Raw genomic sequence first — 20,591 nt, forward strand, 5'->3', positions numbered from 1 at the left:
TAATAATAAATAAATAAATGTTAACATTATATCAATCAGTAATAATATTCATCCTATAGTGGGATTTTTTTAAAGTGGGATTTTGTTATTTAGCATCCTAGTTGCTGTCCCAAACTTCTTTAAGAGAATATCGTAACATTTAGTTGTAAAAGCACAAGTGCTATATGAGAGTGGCATGTTTGCTTTTTACCATCCCCATTCTCTACAAAAGCAAACACATGGCAAAGACAGTAATGCCCTTCTAATTATAGAGCACTTTTTATCTCAATGGTTCTCAACACAAAGTAGAAATGGCATAAATTGACAACACTGAATAGGTACAAAAATACCATATTTATTTTAACATCTTGCTAAAACACAGTTGATGATTTACTTTTGGATCCTTGTTCTACACTCTAAAGGCAAAGCAAAGGGGCAAAATACTTCAAAGACAGGTGTCCAAGGTAAGATCTCTAAAATGATATCTATCCTTTAGAAGTTTGAACAGAATCAGCCTTGTACTCATAGGTTTACTTATAGATTCAACATTGGATATCTAGAGGTTCATATCTGAAACATTCAGCCAGTGTTTCTCCAGAAAAATATTCCATATAGGTTGCCTATATTGTGAATCATCCAGCTCAATCAATTCAAGAACATTTTGACGTCAGGGGAAAAATGAATAATCTGAAAAGTATATGCAGTGGTATTATACAGCTATTCCTTTTGGATTTTGTCTTTCAGATTATTTGAAACGCTGCAGTCATTATTCTGGTCTATATTTGGACTCATCAATCTCTATGTGACCAATGTGCAACCAAAGCATGAATTTACTGAATTTGTTGGGGCCACCATGTTTGGTACCTATAATGTAATCTCTCTGGTTGTTCTACTCAACATGCTAATAGCCATGATGAATAATTCTTACCAGCTAATTGCTGTAAGTTGATCATTTGTAATATATACCTTCTCTCTGTTTCTAAATCCCATTTTTTTTCTGTCAGAAAATCTTTTTTAAAGACTGAATATAGGGTTTGTTCTAATTATTTTGCACTATTCTGCAAGGACACAGAAATCAGATCACAGCTGGGTTGGAGCAGAGGGGAATTTCCCCAGAACTGGAAATGGGGAAGAGGTGGCCCCACTGCAGAAGCCAGCTTGAGGGTAGAGAAGGGTGTCCTGAAGCTGCTGGCAAGTGACAAAGGTTTCAGCACTGCCCCAGCTGCTCTGTGCAGGACCTCTGTTCTGAACAAGACTCATACATAGATTGTTTGGTCTCTATTTTTAATGTATTGATTAACCTTTAAAAGGCTGTTATTTTGTAATTCTTATATAGTACGAATATATACTGAATAGAAATTGGATGCCTACATTTCGTGGACAATTTGGAACCCATTAACAAGTGAAATAAAAGGTCATGACACCTCATTAAGCAGTGTCTTGTTTTCCTGTGTCATGAAAACTGTCTTTATCCTTACCAGAGCTATTTTTATTTCTCATCTCTCTATTATGAGACTAATGAAATTAAACACTAGTGTATTGTATAATAATTCAAATATGGTCATGCAGAAAGCAAACAATAAAAGAAAACTTCTCATCCTTAAGATTTTTTGAAGGGCTACTTTTTTTTTTTTTTTGCCTTTTTTTTTTTCCTATTTTGGACAAAAATTACAATTTTTTCCACAAAAGAAATGCATTTATATAACAGTAGTTTATAAATTCTATTACATGATACCATGACATATTAATGTTCATCAAAACTCATTCTCCAGGCAGAGTACTTTCCTGTTAAAACATCTTAATTACTGTTTTGATTATAGTAAATCTGTCTAAATATTAAAAGTTAGGGTTAGGTCTATAGATTAAGTTCTTGGCTACTAGTTTTTGTTGTCCAAATAAAACATTTTTCCTTTAAAATTCTTGTTCGGCTGCTAAGACTTAACAATCTTTTCAAACTCTAGGTTTTAGTTTTGATTTTTTTTTTAACTTTTCAAAATGATGCAATATTATATCGAATTCAAAAGAAAGAAACATTCAAATTAAAAAAAAAAAAAAAAAGAAAACAACACCATAACCAATTCCAAATATACAATTTTGAAGTAGGAGAAAATAATTCTGCTCAACTCAACAGTTTTGAGTAACCTCATGATTTGTTAGATAGGTTATTTGTAAATTTCAGGGGCTTGCAACAACTGAGAGAGTGCATGAGGCTTACAGACTTGTTGAAGCTGCTACACAGCAGAGTAATTAGAGTGATCTATGTGGAATAATGATGAGCTGCTATTATAACAAAACATCTCTACCAGAGATGTAACATTTTTCTGCTTGTAATTATCCTTTGTTGTTTGAGAGACTGTTAATTATGTAAAAGCCTGTAGCTAAGCAAGAAGGGTTGAAAGTGGAGATATACTGTATGTATTTAACATCTCTTTATTGGAGTAAACCAGCTTAGCTTTGCTTTGTGTTAAAAACTTTCTGCAAAAAGAATGTTCCAGTATTTTAAAAAGAAAATTCATTAGAGTTTCAGTGTTGTTCTAGCTTTAGGTTCAGTTTTTTTTAGAGGTTTGTTTCATCTCCTTAATTACAGCCACGTATGTGTTGTTTTGTTTTTGTTCACAGGATCATGCAGACATTGAGTGGAAGTTTGCTCGGACAAAACTCTGGATGAGTTACTTTGAAGAAGGAGGGACTCTACCCACTCCTTTCAATGTCATACCAAGTCCAAAGTCCCTCTGGTATCTGATCAAATGGTTATGGAGACACCTGTGCAAGAAAAAAATTAGAAGAAAGCCTGAAAGTTTTGGAACAATAGGGGTAAGTCCTATGTGCTACTCTGCTGTTAATCCTCCTCTTTTATATACAGATAAGTCTTACTCAGCCTTACAGAGATGGAAAGGCTCTGAACTGTCAAATAATGTGAATAGGAATTACAGAGTAATTCTAGAATTCAGAGAATGATTTTATTATTGTTATTTACATTCATGTCAATGTATCTGACTGGAGAGAAAACATCATTGGATTTCTGCAGAATGACAGTATGAAGCATGACTATGCCTCATCGATAGATAATTCAAGATTAAAAGCAATATAAATAGAGATCAAATACAGATACTTGTCTACCAATTCCAGAGTTCTGGTTAATGCTCTCCAGCTCAAGTGTTACAATTCAATTTTGATCAATGTATCATGAACCACAGAATTTTATATAAACAACTTGTCATGGTATATTCTCTGTCTCTCTACATGTAGTGAAATGGGTTTACATAAAATCATTCTTACCAAAAGCTGTTCACATTAAATAAAGCATTTTGAAAGGTAACCACTTACTTAGAATTGCTTACCTGAATCTACAGGTAGAGTTATTTCAGAATCATATTATTGCCCTATTCTAATAGTGCTTAATAGCAGTGGAAATTTCTAGGGGAAAAAAAAAAAAAAAAAAGAGGGGAAAAGACACACAAAGGGAGCAAGAATACTCCTGCATTCCTGTATTTGGGTTCAGCAGACGTCTGCGTAATATCTGAACCACAAATTCTCTGGTAGCTGCAGTGCAAAGCAAATTTGAATTTGCTTCTCATATATTTATTCAGCTGAGATTCTCCAGTAAGCAGCACAGTTTTCCTATATTGTCAGAGGAAATAGTGAGGTAACAACCTGACCAACCAGCAAGTAAATCTCTCTAGGAATATTTTCTTCATTTCATATATAAATCAAGTGAGTACCTTGTTAACTAGACTGCATTTAGACAACTCCAGCATAAAAAAGTGAACAAACAAATCAATCTATTGTGGGTAAAATAGGGTAATTTTTTTCCCTATACTATAGGGATTTGATGAATACAAGTGTTTTCAAGTCTGTTAGGAGCTCAAGTAGCAAAGCATTAAGGGAGACCATATGATTGCCATGTATGGGTAAGGGGAAGAAAGGATTGTAGTCTTCACGCTCTTTAAACTATTAGCAATACACCAAAGAAGCTGGGAGTATGATATGATTCGTTGTTGGACCATTATCTACAGACCATTACTCTACGTACCTTCTTTTCTTCTGTGTATTTCCTTCCAGTTTCCTGAGAAAGTGAGAAATAAGTAGATTTTTTCCTATCTATTCTCCTGTCATATCCTGGCATTCAGCTTTATCATCAGATACACCTCAAGGAACAAGTTTGCAGAGTTGCACAGATATATGATAAAGAGGCAGTGTGACAAATAAAACCATTTCACGTTTCCTTAGCTGATTAGTAGATTATGCACTCTGTGAAAAGCTTCTAATCAGGCTTATTGCAATATCCTGATCTTGTTGGACATTGTGAAAGTATGCTTCACTTAGCTGTCATTCTTGTAGATAGGAAAGAAAGGGACAGAAAAGGAAGCTTATAAAACATGAGAATGATATTGAAACAAACTAGCAACTGCAGAAAAGAAACACCAAAAAAATCCTTTGGATTAATATTAGAAAAGCAGTGAAGACAAATAAGTAGCAATTCAGACAGAAATAAAAATAAAACACGTGAACTGAGAATGAATGGTGAAGAACTTCAAGAACAAAACATCACTGTGTAACCTAGCAAAGAAAAGAAGTGCAGAGAGCAACTGTAGGAAAAACTGTGAATTTTTGTTAGAAATAGAGAAACTGATGTACTTGTGTGCGGGGGAGAGTGGGCAATACTTCTAGGCATTTGTTGAGCATTTGGTAGGGATGATTATCTAGTGTAAACTGATAGAATGATATTAAAATTAATGGAGAGATGCCAGTTCATAGCAGCTGAGTATCTCTACTTGGTTAACACAATATCTGTGTTTGACTGGGACAAATTCTGAATACACTTATACATCCCAGAAAAGCCTTCAGGACAATATTTTCTGACAGACTTTCAATTCAGGATAAAGGACTTTTTTATTTATTTCTTTTCCCTTTGTTTCCCTCTCAACCTGCAACTCTGGGAGTAATCTTATTCCTGGCTGTCTGGAAGGAGGAAGAAAGAGACAGGGTGCTTCCAGCCCCCTGCTGGTATACATGGTGAAAATGTAAATGGGCTTCAGAGAGATCACCCCCTGGTTCCTGCAGCTACCTACAGCTGGGGGAATAAATAACAGCTTCTAGGTATCAGCAATTTGGGTTTTGCAAAACTGTTGCAGCAAAGGGTCAACGGATAGAGTGTGTATACACAAAGCTCGTTGGGAATTTTTTCCACATAGCATTTTACTTACAACCTTTTTGTTTGTTTGTTTGTTTGTTTGTTTTCTTTTTCATAAATATATACCAGTTCCAAAAAACTTTTTTGTTGGGAAAGACTTAGCTTCAGGACAGAATTTCTCATTGGAGCACATGCTAAAAATAACTAATAGTTTGAGCTATGGGAGACCCAGATTCACTTCCATTCTCCAGTAAGCATTTAATTATTTATGCCAAGCAGAACAGCTCTGACAAGAGGTGATTCCTGTCCCAAAACAGTGAATCATAGTCATAGAATCATTTAATCATTTAGGTTGGAAAAGATATCTAAGATTATCAAGTCCAACCATTAATCTAGCACTGCCACCACCAAACCATGTCCCTGAGGACCTCATCTACATGTCTTTTGAATACCTCCAGGGATGGTGACTCAACTACTTCCCTGAACAGCCTGTTCCAATGTCTCACAACCCTTCCATTGAAGAAATTTTTCCTATTTTCAACTTAAACCTTCTCTGGTGCAACTCGAGACCATTTCCTCTTGTCCTCTTGGTTGTTGCTTGGGATAAGAGACCAACCCCCACCCCATTACAACCTTCTTTGAGGTAGTTGTCGTGAATGATAAGGTCTCCTTATCACTTCCTTATCATTTGTGACCTGCTGGCCACACCATTTCTGATACAAGCCAGGATGCCGTTGGCCTTCTTGGCTACCTGAGCACACTGCTAGATCATATTCAGCCAGCTATTGACCAAATACTCTCAGGTCCTTCTCTGCCAGACAGCTTTCCAGCCACTCTTCCCCCAGCCTGTAGCATTGCATGGGGTTGTGTGCCCCAAGTGCAGAACCCAGCACTTGGCCTTGTTGAACCTCATGCAGTTGGCGCCCATTGGTCCAGCCTATCCAGAGCCCTCTGCAGAGCCCTCCTTCCTACCATTGAGCAGATCAACACTCATGCCTAACTTGGCATTACTTGTGAACTTACTGAAGGTGCACTTGATCCCCTTGTCCAGCTCATCGATAAGGATATTAAAGAGAACTGGCCCCAGTACTGAGCCCTGGGAGATACCACTTGTGACTGTCCACCAACTGGATTTAATTCTATTCACCGCAACTCTTCGGGCCCAGTTACCCAGCCAGTTTCTTACCAGCGTGAAGACATTGGGGGAAAAGGTGTTCTCTTCAGACAGTGTAAGAGAAGGAGATAAACCTAGCTTCCCTATGATCTGAATGTGAACTTCCAATAACTGACCTCTTTGGAAGCAGAGGGCATAGGGGAGGGAGAGATGTAGGGGGTTGTTGTTGTTATTTTCTGTAGAGAAAACTTCAAAAAAGTTTTGTTTGATGAGAAAAAGCAATCTTTATGAAGCTCTGTGAGACAATAGGGACATATCCATCACTAATTATAACTATAGAACAGACACTTAGCTGTAAGTGTAGCTGAAACCCCTCTGAAGCAGAGTGTTCACCAGCTGAATCATCACAGCAACAAGAATTACAGCTTCTTGGAAACGGTGAGTGGCTGTGGTTGACCAGCCCGATTCAGTCTGCATATCTGGGCATCTCATAAAACTATGAAGTTCTTCAGCCGTACTCAGGTGTAACAGCAGCCCCAATAGAGCTGTCTGCATTATGAACATTTTGCAATTTCTAGGCTCAGCTATGCACTCAAGCTCTAAAATGGGCAAAGATTGGTGTATGCACTATGATTTCTGCATAAGGAAAATTTATCTGTACATGTGTGAAAGCCGCACACTCCATCATTCAGTTCTACGCACTGTCTGGGCAGACGTAAAGCAGACACTGTTAAGTGGATTTTCTCCAATAAAGAGATTAAGTCATTAAAGAAAAAATGGGCACATTGTCATGATCTCAGAGTTTGTCCTAGAGGAATGCACTGTTTTCTGATTTTGAAAAACTTATTATCATCACCCACATCACCCACAGCTCAGCCTTGTGTTCCCAGAATTTTTTCAGTTGTCTCAACAAACTGTACCAAAAATTAAATTTAGAAACTTTATACCTTTACAAACAAAGGGAAATGAAGAGTTATCTCTGCCTTTTGTTTGAAGACTTCAGCTGACAGCTCTCTGACTCCAGCTCACTGGAATTTCTGTCTCAGATCTACAAGATAAGCTTTTTTGGGAACTATTTCTCTTCACTGAGTCTTGCATTATGAACTCTGATACCTTTTTTTTTTATGACCAGTACTGGGGAAAAAAACACTTGACTCCATTTCAGGTTCATTTTCTTACATCAGCTAAATAGATGTATGAATGCCAGGTTGTCTGTGATGCAGAACTCAGATTTCAAAACATTTTTTTCCTGAAATTTCTATATGCTAACTTTGCTATTAGGAAGCTCTAATCAGCAGTGGCATACTGTGGTGTCTTCCAGTAGGAAAAACAATAGTGAGCATCCAAAGACTGAGTCAGTGCTACAGGGTAAAAAACAAATGATAGACAGAATATAGGTGTCTTGTTAAAGCCAGCATTTTTCAAGGATCAGGCTTAAGATCTGCATAAAAAAGCAGCAATCAAGAGCTAAAAGGAATCAAGGAGGTATAAATGTGTCACCAATGTGTCTGCTCTGTGTATATATATATATATATATACTCATATATAAATAGTATATATATAATATATAAAGATAAATATATATATAAAGAATATACATATACACAGTGGATTGTTGGATTATATATGTAATGTTTGATTTAATACATATATATAAAGAAAAGAGCACTTGAAAAATTATACGTAGGTAGAACTTGTAAAGAAAGGATTCAGGGTCAGCATAATTTGCAGCAGACACCCAGTGAAAAGATTTATGTGGCTCACACACACACAAAAAAATGTCAGTAGAGATACCTTTGTCATGATTGCTTTGGAGGACCGTCTACAGTGCTACTTGCGGAAAAGCTATCACGGGAAAGAAGAAGATCTGCATGGAAGTGAGGAGCCTCTGAAGAGAGCTGATGAATTTTATTCTCCTTGACTGTCAGTTCTGTGTTTCTGGCACCCTTTGTTGTACCGGGACAGATAAAGAGGTGGGCGGTGCAGTCAAGGGGAGCTTTTTCAAAGAATGGCATCTTTCTCCACAGGCTGCCCAGCCATGCTGACGGCATGATCTTTAGCCACAACTACAACTGGCTTCCTCGGTACAGGAAGGACAGTATGTTCACACATGATTTACTAGCACTTCAACATGCTATTAATCAGACAGAGATCTTCTGCCTTTTCAGATTTCAGCACATTTTTATTTTGTCATTTTGACATATCCCAGGTATGCAGCATTCTCTTTAGCTATTATCACAAAGTATCTCCTACACTCAAAGCTCTGAAATAACAGTGTGTGCTGCTCTTTAAGCTATATATAGTAGTTCTGTTAACTTTTTCAGATTGCCTTTGCAAAAGCCAGATTAGTAATTCAATTCCATTGGTTAGGCTGAAGTTTTTCTGACTACCCAAATCCTTTGGGTGTCTCAAGGCTACTCCTGTTGGTCATCTGAAATCCATTGTTATTTCTAAAGAGAAGAGATGTAAGAAAAGAATCCCCAAGCCCACTGGAATAAATTGTACTATTTTCCTCAAATTATATTCCACTTTGTGTCTGATCAGTCACCAAAAAGTGTTTTATCTATAATTTTAAGAATTTCAGAGGATAAAATGGAAAGGATTTGCCAGACATATCTAGAGTATTTTTTGTGCACCTGATGTTTAGGTAAATAGCTAGTTGTTTTTTTTTTTTTTTTTTTTCCCACAGATATCCTGATTTTCTTGCCATTTTTTCAAGCAATCTACATTACAATGATACACATTTGTCAGAGAAAATCTTCTTTCCCATTCTCTTAGCCTTCTTTCTCCAAGTGGAAAATGATGCAAGTCCTCAGTCAATACAACTGTTTTGTATTTTCCCTGAAATGTGTCTTGCTGAAAACTAGGGCAAAAAATAACACCTTCCACCTGGAATGGAAATCACTAATCTGGAGCACATATGTTTTATAACAAAAGACCATCTCACAGGGAAACCTTTCTGAAAACACAGATAAGTTCTTTCCCCTGTAATGTTTCAATTCCAGATGAGGAATATATTGTATGACTTCAGATAATCATTAGGTTTTCTGGACCTTTATCACCAAGCAGTTTGAGGTCAAAAATAGATATGAAATTTGAATTCATTTTTTATAAAAGATATAATTTTTATAAATCACATCAAAAGAACTAATTTAATATTGCCTTTTTTCTTTTCTTTTTTTTTTTTACCGCTAAAGAGATTTTTCTTCCAAAAAAAGTAAAAATTACTAGAAATGCCATAAACAGGAAGACCAAAATGATCGTCAATGCCAGTAAAGTGCTGTTAAAGCTTCCTAAAACATATTAGCATCCCCCTTTAGAAAGTGATAAAACATTTCTTTTTATTTCACCATCTCATACAATATTTCCATCACAAGACTGTTTCTTCCCTTGTTGCTATTTTTCAAACAGATTTAACTTTTAACCCTTTGTCAGCCATACTTTTCAACAATTCTTCATGTACACAGCACAGCAGTTCCTTGAAACAAATTGTGAACAGTGACGGGTTAGACTATGACCAGGTAGAGAAAAGACAGCTGTGAACCAAATAAGGAAGAGATGAGTGTCAATATCATTTTATGTATAGAGAGTAGTTTGATTTTCAGACATTTATTTAAAGATTCATTCCGCTTTGAGAAGGAAGCAAAAGGAGATTATGATCTGGGGACTGAATCTGAGCATTTAAACCAGAGATAACGAACTGATGTGGTTAATGACTTTGACAGGCTATGTGTATGCATATTCCCTTATGCAGTGTCTATGTGTATGTGTATGCAAATACACCATTAAATGTATTCTCTTTCAGCTTCTCAGAGTAATGGATTACTTTTAACTGTAAAATAAAGCAGAGCAGACAACAACTGCAGAAAGTAGCCTCCAAGGCAAGAGTTAGCATTTGTTTTATTTATAGGAGTTTATTTATGAGAGGCTTACCTGAACTGAAGTGTGTTTCACTTACACCTTAAGGTGTTTTTTTCCTTTGCCTGTGAGTCAGAACGGTTGTGGAAAGCTCTTGTACAGCCTCAGACTCCCCTAGTGCTCTCTCAGCAGGAATGAAATATCTCCATCGTGTGGTCAACTGCAAAAAATCAGAAAATTAAACCTGCTTTAAAATAGGTGGTGGGAAGGTATTGTCTTTCCCATAGCTACCTTGTCCCATTCAGCCCCAGCAGTGGACACAGACTCCCATCCCTCCCTCCTTAAATATGAGGAATCACATCCATCTTCCCTTTGGATGTGGTATAAGATGCAGAAACACCATCTGGAAAAACTTTGAAGGCACAATGTTTATGTACAAACCCATGGTATCTGGGCAGTTTGGAAATCATGGCTTTACCCTTTCTATTCTCTTTTGCCAACCCCAACCACACAGGTACTGCATCTCAAATTAATTACAAAAAGAAATCAATCATAAAATGGAAACTATTCCCAAACAGAGAAAGTTTTAATCATAAATAAGTTGCCAATCAGTTTCAATTAAAAGAAGATGACAAAATACCTTATTGTGCCTGGCTTATTATGCAACTGAGGTCAATTTTATTGAGTCTCCTGGATGCCGTTTTATCCTGTTTTAAGATACTCTAAGTGTTCTGTTTTGTAGAAATATGGTTAGTGGTCAGACACCTGCTTTTCTCACCAGCAGGAGATATAAGAAGCCAAGTAAAAATTGTAAGACTGTCTTCCACCAGTTGGGGATAATTAAGGTAGAAAATAAAAAGAAAAGTTACTCAGTATGTTGAGGACAACAGTAATTCAAGGACTAAGTAATTCAAGGCTCTTTTTCACCATCTTCTTCTGGACACCCCCTAGATATAGCAGTATGATCTAATGCAACATTTTCTTGAAGCCTATACTGTGTTTTCATTCTGCCAAGCTTCTTTTCACTGTTCCTCCTCATAGTTGCTATCCCTTATACCCTCCTTCCTTATTAACACAGAACTCTCTATCACAAAGCTAAGTTTCTGTCTTTCATACTTCTCTGTGGCTTATCAAGTGTGGCTTACCTCTGTGATTTATCAAGTGGCTTTTTAACAAAGAACTAAGCAGGGAATTTTCTTTTAAAAATGGTTTTATATTGCAGGCTGTGGATAGCTCTATCCTAAATGAGATGTAAGGAGACAGCCATAGACATTGTATATGTCAAGCTCTTCTCAGTTCATTAAAGTATCCTTCAATTTGTACAAATGAGTGACACAATCACATCTTCTGTCTCAGATCCGTGACTTCAAAGCTTTGCAAGCAGAGACCTTGCTGCTCCACCACATCCACACCAATGCCAATTCTGGCAGCACACAAGAAAATGTAGAAAATCCACTTTGCCTTTCCAGTGATGACATACTCCCTTCTGTAAAGCTAATGACAGGCTTTGCTCTAGCATTGCAATTTTTCAGCAGACATTGAACCATTGAACCATTTCTCAACTTCTTAGATACCACAGACTGCACACACCTGCTGTTTTGCCATGATACAGTTTTCTACTATCTGGGATTCATTTTTGTTTGTGTTTTTTTTTTTTTTCTTCCAGAGGCGTGCAGCTGACAATCTGAGAAGACATCATCAGTACCAGGTAAAGGTCCATGTTTATTTTTGTAATTGTTTTTCTATGCCTGTGAAAGAGTGTCAGGAGGAGAAAGGGGAAAAAAAAATCACAAGAAAGCAGAGAAAAATACCAAAAAAAAAAAAAGCAAAGAAAGAAAAAAAAAGCAAAAGAATAGTACATTTTGTCTTGAAACAACAGCATTTGAAATACAGAATTGTCTTCTCTTGGGGTGCAAGATGTTATTTCCTAAAGCCACAGTATGCTGACTAGTATTTTATCCACTGTAACACAGAATCATAGAATCATTAAGGTTGGGAAAGACCTCCAAGATCATCTGGTCCAACCATCATTCTACCACCAATGTCGCCGACTAAACCATGTCCCTAAGCACCATGTCCAACCTTTCCTTGAACACCCCCAGGGATGGTGACGCCACCACCTCCCTGGACAACCCATTCCAATGCCTGACTGCTCTTTCTGAGAAGAAATGTCTCCTCATTTCTAATTTGAACCTCCCCTGGCGCAACTTGAGGCCATTCCCTCTAGTCCTATCATTAGTTATCTGCAAGAAGAGGCCGACTCCCAGCTCCCCACGCCTTCCTTTCAGGTAGTTGTAGAGAGCAATAAGGTCTCCCCTCAGCCGCCTCTTCTCCAGACCAAACACCCCCAGTTCCCTCAGATGCTCCTCACAGGACTTGTGCTCCAGGCCCTTCACCAGCTTTGTAGCCCTTCTCTGGACACGCTCCAGGGCCTCGATGTCCTTCTTGTAGTGAGGGGCCCAAAACTGAACACAGCACTCGAGGTGCGGCCTCACCAGAGCAGAGTACAGGAGGACAATCATTTCACTGGTCTTGCTGGCTACACTATTCCTGACACAAGCCAGGATGCCGTTGGCCTTCTTTGCCACCTGGTCACACTGCTGGCTCATGTTCAGGTGAGCATCAACCAAAACCCCAAAACTTTTTCCTCTGCACAGCTGTCTAGCCACTCTGCCCCAAGCCTGTAGTATTTCATGGTGTTGTTGTGACCAAAGTGCAGGACCCGGCGCTAGCCATGTTGAACCTCATCCCATTGGCCTCCGCGCACTGATCCAACCTGTCCAGGTCCCTCTGCAAGGTCTTCCTACTCTCCGGCAGATTGACACTTTAAAAAAAACAAAACAAAACAAAACAAAACAAAACAAACAAAAACAGACAGTTCCACCTTCCTTCTGGGATTAACCAAGTCCATATATGCAGCTAACTGACATGCTCCATCAGAGTCAGCTCTGCATCTCTCTCTCTCTCTCTCCAGTTCTGCTGTCCCATAGACACATTCTTGTTCCTTAATAATCCCTTTGCCTAGATGCCCTGTAAACTGTTTTCCATCCTTCCTGCTTCAGTCTCTGGATTTTTTGAGATTATTGTAGCATAAGGAATAATTTTCAGGTTTATTTTCAATTTTCATTGTGTTAAAAGGAGTGCAAGTTCACCAAGATGTGGGCTGTGCACTTGTAAATTTGGTAATGAATAGATTCCAATGGGAAATGACTGATTAAACCAGGACTTTCCAATCTGAAGAAGAGACAGCTGTAGAGAGTACAACAGGGATCTATAAAATCGTGGAGAAGATGAACACAGAGCAGCTCTTTACCATCTATCCTCAAACTAAATACCAGACGTGTACAAGGCTTCATTAATAGGGCTGTAGGCAGCGCTTTGAGAGAAGTGATTATTCTTCTCCAGCCCACACTTGTAAGTCTGTATCTGGAGCACTGTGTCCTGTTTTGGGCCCCCTGCTGGAAGAGTGATGTATTAAACTGGAAGGAAATCAGCAAAGGGCCACCAACAAGGTTGGAGGCTGACCTAAAAGGAGAAGCTGAGATCCATGTTTGTTCAGCCTGAAGTATGTTAAGGGGGGGGGCTAATTGCTATCTTCAATATCACAATGCTGGTTAGAGAGAAAAGGGAGCCACATTTTTCTTGCAGGTACATAGCAAAAGAACAGGAGTCAATGGACACAAGTTGCACAAGGGAAATTCTGTAATGAAAATCATTATCACAGTGTGGGTGGTAAAGAACTGGAAAAAAATGCTCAGGGAGGCTGCAGCATCTCTAGCCTGGGAGATATTCAGCACTTAACTGGACCTGAGCAACCTGATACAACTTCAGAGATAGCCCTGCTTGGAATGGGGCAGCTGGATCAGGCTGCCTCCAGACATTTCTTCCAACCTAAATAAATATAAAATTCTTAGAAGTAGAAGGCAACACTGGAAACTATCAGAGAGAAGATTAAAAATAAGCAAAACCCCACAAGGATTTATTCTATCTATACCTTGGTTTTTATCTAGGTTTTAGTCTAGCTATACCGTGGAATTCATCAGCAGAGAATTTGTGGATGCTGAAAGTTTACATGAGTTCAAAACCCATGGGGAAAACCTCTCACAGAACATTAAACGTAAAGCTAACATTTCCGATTCAAGAAGTCCCTGAATCTCAGATTGCAGGAGGCTTCTGAGAGTATAGCTGGAAAAAACATTATACAATCGCACTAGACTTACACTTCTCATGAGGCATCAGCAACTGCTCACTGTCAGAGAGCAAGTTACTAGCATGAGGCATACCTTTGATCAAAGCCAAAGCAGCCATTCTTAGGATAATTATCACTGCTTTCCATTGAAAAGTAGGACAAATTTTTAACCAGATCAAAGGTTTGTACATTTTTTGTCATGTTCCTTAAACACAAGAAGACGCAGTGAGTGTAGATTTAGTAACTATTACCAAGAAAACTAACACAATATTTTATGTTTTTAGGAAGTTATGAGAAACCTGGTTAAGAGATATGTTGCAGCAATGATAAGAGATGCCAAAACTGAGGAAGGACTGACAGAAGAAAATTTTAAGGTATGTATTTAATTATATGTTCATACATCTTTTGCACTTGCAGCCCCAAAAGCTAACTGTATCCTGGGCTGCATCAAAGAAGCATAACCAGCAGGGCGAGGGAGGTGGTCCTTCCCTTCCACTCTGCTCTTGTGAGATTCCACCTGGAGCACTGCATGTGTGTGCAGTGCGTGCTTGCAGCCCAGAAGGCCAACTGCATCCCTGGCTGCATCAACAGAGGAGTGGCCAGCAGGTGGAGGGAGGGGATTGTCCCCCTCTACTCTGCTCTTGTGAGGCCCCACTTGGAGTACTGCATCCTATTCCGGGGCCCCCAGTACAGAGAAGGGTGTGGATATGTTAGAGCAGGTCCAGAGGAGGACCACGAAGATCAGCGGTCTGGAGCACCGCTCCTATGAAGAAAGGCTGAGAGCTCTGGGGATGTTCAGGCTTAATAGATGGAAAACTTAAATAAGGAGTTAACTATTAAAATCTGTTTTATCTGAAAGATTAAGTGAACAGGTCCACATGTACCACAACTTTTACATTAATCACTGTGTATTTCTAGCATCAAACATTTTGTTACTATTAGTGCCTCTACCTTCAAATATCCAAAATTATATCCATCAGTCTCAGCTTTGGCTAGAAGAAGATACAGCCAGAGCCTGAGCAAGCTGCTCTAATATTTCTTTACAGAAAATGAAGAGAAATAGGCATGTTGTAAAGGCAAGGAGTTTTCTCCTAATACAGGTCTTTAAGAAATAGAGGATGCACTGGCAGAAAGCAGTCTGCAGTGATTAGCTCTTGACTGATCTGCCAGCTGCCCAGAATTTAGGAGAAATGCATGCAGTTCCTGCATGCTACTCATAGGGAAGCATGCACACATCCCCCATAAGATTCTCACAGAGAAGCTGTAGAAGTATGGGCTCTATGAGCAGACAGCAAGGTAGATCAAAAACTGGATGAATTGCTAGACCCAGAAAGAAGTGGTCAATGTACAATGTCTAATTGGAGGCCAGTAATGAGTGGAATACCTCAGGGGTCAGCACTGGTTCTAGTCCTGTTTAATGGCGTCATTAAAAATCTAGACAATGGGGTAGAATGCACCCTCAATAAATTAATATGATATGAAACTGGGGGGAATGGCTGATAACCAGAGGGTCATGCTGCCATTCATAGGGACCTTGACAGACTGACAAGAACCCCATGAAGTTCAACAAGAAGTACAGAGTCCTGCACCTGTGGAGAAATGACCCCAGGCACCAGCACATGCTGGGAGCTACCCAGATGGAAAGGAGCTATGCAGAAAAGGAGCTGGGGGTCCTGGTGGACACCAAGTTGAATATGAGTCAGCAACATGCCTTTTCCACTAAGAAAGCCATTGGTTTCCTGGGCTGCCTTATGAGAAGTGTTGCCAGCAGGTACAGAGAGGTGATTCTTCCCCTCTGCACAGCACTGTTGAGGCTGTACTTGGAGTGCTGGATCCAGTTCTGCCCCCCTCCCAGTACAAGGGAGACCTGGACATACTGGAGAAAGTCCAATGGAGGTCCACCAAGATTCTTAAGGGACTGGAGCACCTCTCCTAAGAGGAGAGGCTGAGAGAGCTGGGACTTTTAGCCTGGAGAAGAGGAGACTAAGAGGGATCTCATCAATGTCTAGAAATCCCTGAAGGAAAGGTGCGAAGAGGTTGGAGCCAGGCCCTTTCCAGTGGTGACCAGTGCCAGGACAAGAGGCAATAGGCATAAAATGGTACACAGAAGGTTCCCTCTGAGCATCAAGAAGTTCTTCTGTGCTGTGTGGGTGGATAAACACTGGCCCAGGTTGCTCAGAGAGGTTGTGGAATCTCCCTCCTTGGAGATTTTCAAAAGCCACCTGGACATGGTTCTGGGCAACCTGCTCTGGGTGTCCCTGCTTGAGCAAGGGAGTTGATCCAGATGATTTCCAGAGGTCCCTTCCAACCTAAACCACTCAGTGATTCTGTATGCCTCTTTGTGTGTGTCTGTATATTGGGGATAGTGTTAACATCTGGTCATAAGGCCATTATGATGATGGGACAACACTGTCTAGCAGATTACTTACAGGTCTTTAAGTTATCCTTGCTCCTTCCTCCACCACTGTTGATGATTTCTGTGCTAGACCAAAGTACATTTCCTTTGAGGATTCCCCTGATAACATTGGTTATCACTTTTTTGCCTCACCTGGAAGATCCATTAGACAGAGTATGCAAAGCACCTCTAAGATCTCAGGTATTGTCCAGATGTTGAGGCTTCTTATTTATCCCTACCATAAGATTTTTTTTTTCTTTTTTTTAATTACAAGATGAAAAGTCAAATTAGTGTTCATCTTCTGATGTTTCATCTTTCTTCCTCATTTTTAGGAGTTAAAACAAGATATTTCCAGCTTTCGTTTTGAAGTCCTGGGTCTACTAAAAGGAAGCAAGCTTTCTAATTTGCAGACTCCAAAAACAAACAAAGATGCAGCATCTCTCTCAGAAACTGAAGAAAAGAGTGAGAATGAGGGAAACAAGAAAGGAAAGAAAAAGGCCTTCAGCCTTTTTGACATAACTACAATGATTCACCCAAGATCAGCCACTATTGCCTCTGAAGCACATAATGTAAGCAATGGCTCAGCAATGATGGTGTCAGAGTCCTCTAAGGAGAAACAAAAGCGTGTGAATTTTGTAACAGACATAAAAAATTTTGGGTTATTTCACAGACGGTCAAAAACAAACTCTGTGGAGCAGAGTACAAATAAAATATACACCGTTTCTGAAGAAGTTTCCCGTCAACAAGCAGAAGAACAATGTGAGAAAGCTGATGAACTGGAAGAGGGAGAGCTGACCATGAACTGTGAAGTAAACACCCAAAGTCCTGATGAAAAGTGCATGTTAGCTGAGTCACAAAATAACAGCGACACTTCAGATTCACAGGATGAGGGAAGTATTTGTGCTTTAGAAACAGAGAAAATGGAGTTACACAACTCTGAACCAGCCACACCACAGGATCAGCAGGACACGGAGTTGGACATTAGCATTGACTGTGATGGGAAACAGGAAACAATTGATCAGGGTGACTATGTGATAACAAGGTTGTGATGCTTACAGGAAGAAGCATTTACAAATATATATATTTTGCATAGTGCTTTTGGGGGGGGAATGTTTTAAGAACATATTAGCAAATGCAGAATTACACTTTATAGTACTCAACTGTGGCACATGATCTTGTAACATAGTAATCAAGAGAAAGATAATAAAGGGACCTTCTGTTTTGTAGCCTGCTTTAGCTTTCACAATTTGTTTTACATTTTTTAATAAATGGAAGCATCTTGTATTCTTGTACTGTTGCAATAACCCACAGAAACTTTTTAGCTATCTTTTTCAATTACAACAAATGCAATTTCTCTCATATGATAGTTGACTCCTATGATAAATATTTTTCTATGCAAATAAAAAGTAGCTTAAGAGACTTGTAAGCCTTTATTTAACTTTGTAGGTTCTTAAAAGATTCTGGACAACATCATTACCATAAGTGGTTCCTGTCAACATAATTCATGTCAAGCTATTAGAATCATTTATTTAAATTGCTAGAAAGTTGATTTGCTTCAAAATCTATGAAGAAACACAATATAAAGTATATTCTTTTATTTATTGAAGGAATATGAATACCTGTAAATTATGAATGATCAGTCATCATTTGATTATTTAATTACATCTTCTCCCACCCAGGAAGAGGACTATTACCTTCCTGATACCACTGTCAGAAATGCATTTTGCAGGATCTGAAGACTGTAAAAATGTTTCTTATAGTAAAAGAAATATTTGTGGCTTGCTAAAATTTGATGACGGATTACTCCTCAGGAATCCGTAATCACAACAGCTACTGCTTCTTCAACCATTTATTTTTCCAAATGTGGACAACCTATGCACTTTAATGTTCAACTGCTTATTAGCTTTTGCCTTCACAATACACTTGTATTTGCTAAGAGAAAGATACTTCAGGAATAAATAAGCATACAACAATCCCCTGAGTACTTCGGAAGACATGACAATTTGCTGAGAAGTTTTTAAAGGCAAAACTTAGGAGAGTTTCTTTGACAACTTTAGAGTTTGGGGGAAACTGATTGGAGGTTTTATAAAAAAAATATTTAGACATTTAAATGTATAAAGATAACAATAGTATTTTTCTTAACTGAGTGACTTATTGTCTTAGTCAAAACCAGTATTTTTAAAATTAAACAGTCTGTTGCTTTTTAATCAGTGACTGGTGTCCTACATTATTAAAAAAAAAAAAAATAAGTTTACAACTGACCTAAGAAAGACCACCCTTGAGCTCCCAGTACCATCCTTCTTCTCCCATGGAAACATTAATATACCACATCAGTGTGGTCATTTCATTCTGAGCTTCCCTAGCCCTGCTATAATAGATTTTGAAGTTCATTTTACCCTGTATTAAGGGATGTGCAGATGCATAGAGTACACTTACATAACATATCCCTATAAATATAAAACAAGCAGAAAATGAGGACAGAACAGATGGAATCCATGACATTAACTCTCACTGTGTAGGACATGACCTAAAGCCATACCATTCTGCACCTAAACTATGCTTGTACTTTACTGAGTTTTGAAAATTCAGACTAACCTCTCATTGCTGTACATTTGGGTGTGTTTTCCTGCTCTGCTTTACACATGTACTAGTCTCTCTGAGTTCATATATTGAGAGCTTCCTTTCTGTACATGTACCTGTGCCATGGGACCTAGGAGTGAATTAGCTGAACCAAAATGGAAAACTAATTGGGAAACAGTTTGTATAGCTTTGCAACACTGTGTTCACACCACATTTGATTACTAAGTTATGGTTGATTTCCACCTTGGCCTCTTGACTGCTCTGTGGACCTCTTCTCCTCATCTCTCCCCTTATCCACCTTTAGATTGTGAGCTCCTTGGGGCAGGACCTGAAGCTTTTCTGTTTGGAAAGCACCTGAATTATTACAAGCATAACAAGAAATAAATAATAATAATAATAATAATAATGGTGGAATAACTTCATATCATTTTTACTAGGTCAACTCTTTTAGAGTTCTCTTTTCTACTGTAACATTTGTGCTAAGAATGACATAAAGCCAATGTGTCCCATGTAACTTTTGTCACAAACTTCTCTATATCCCAGTTAACAGTCTTTCACCATCACTGATTTCATATAACATTTACATCATATTTTATTAAGGCCTGTACAGCCATTTGGGATGCTAAAATTTGCTACTCCAGAAATGCAGCTACCCAGAGATACTGGGTTGATTTCCCATGAGCTTTCAGAAACTTTGCTTCCTTTCTTCCTTTCCCTTTGGCACCTTGCAGTTCTGCCCATTTGAATTGGGATGATTAACTTATCTGGTTGCCTGATCTTTTGCAGTCGAACACAACACAGAGAAAAGTATCCATGCCAAGCACTGATGTTTTATAGACATATAGAAAACCATAGCATAGGTGTCATTGTAAATGATTTCCTCTTCCATCACAACAAATGAAAAATGCATTAGTACCATAATGACTCTACAAGTTCTTTGTTAATGACAAATGATGGTGACTACAACAGTTTAAAAAATGTAAAACAGTAGGATCTCAGTAAAGGAGATTTCTCCCTGTGGGAATGTAGAGTGCAGCTTGAGTGCAACGGCACAAACTGGCATCTGCAATTTTACTGTAATCATGGCAGAATTTGAACTTATGAGTCTGTGAAGTGTGGCTACACTTTGTGCTCTTTTCTGTCCATGAGCATTGCTTGCCCCAAGTAGACAGGAACTGTGAAGAGTTCCACCTTCTCATTCCATGATGACTTTCCTAATCTGAAGCTTTCTGTGAATAAGTAGTGTCTACTTTCAGGACAATGTGTATCTTTATCATAGGTATAATTGTTGAGAGGTATAAAAGGCAAGGAAATTCTGGTGTATTGGCACCAAAAAGTTCTT

At 38.6% G+C, this 20,591-nt stretch overlaps 1 protein-coding gene across 4 annotated transcripts in view; it reads left to right on the forward strand.

Annotated features, from left to right (window-relative positions):
- TRPC4 (transient receptor potential cation channel subfamily C member 4) overlaps positions 1–18,876 on the forward strand; it is a 164,355-nt gene extending 145,479 nt beyond the window's left edge. For all 4 annotated transcript variants that reach the window (XM_035542830.1, XM_035542831.1, XM_035542832.2 and 1 more), the window contains 5 exons: positions 724–919; positions 2,599–2,793; positions 11,752–11,793; positions 14,559–14,648; positions 17,002–18,876. In XM_035542830.1, the coding sequence (XP_035398723.1) occupies positions 724–919; positions 2,599–2,793; positions 11,752–11,793; positions 14,559–14,648; positions 17,002–17,718 (1,240 nt within the window). In that variant the 3' untranslated portion in view covers positions 17,719–18,876. The remainder of the gene's footprint in view (positions 1–723; positions 920–2,598; positions 2,794–11,751; positions 11,794–14,558; positions 14,649–17,001) is intronic.
- Positions 18,877–20,591: the final 1,715 nt, after the last annotated feature.

The sequence above is a fragment of the Cygnus atratus genome, chromosome 1 (assembly GCF_013377495.2).
Source record: "Cygnus atratus isolate AKBS03 ecotype Queensland, Australia chromosome 1, CAtr_DNAZoo_HiC_assembly, whole genome shotgun sequence".
In the NCBI taxonomy this organism is placed as follows: domain Eukaryota; kingdom Metazoa; phylum Chordata; class Aves; order Anseriformes; family Anatidae; genus Cygnus; species Cygnus atratus.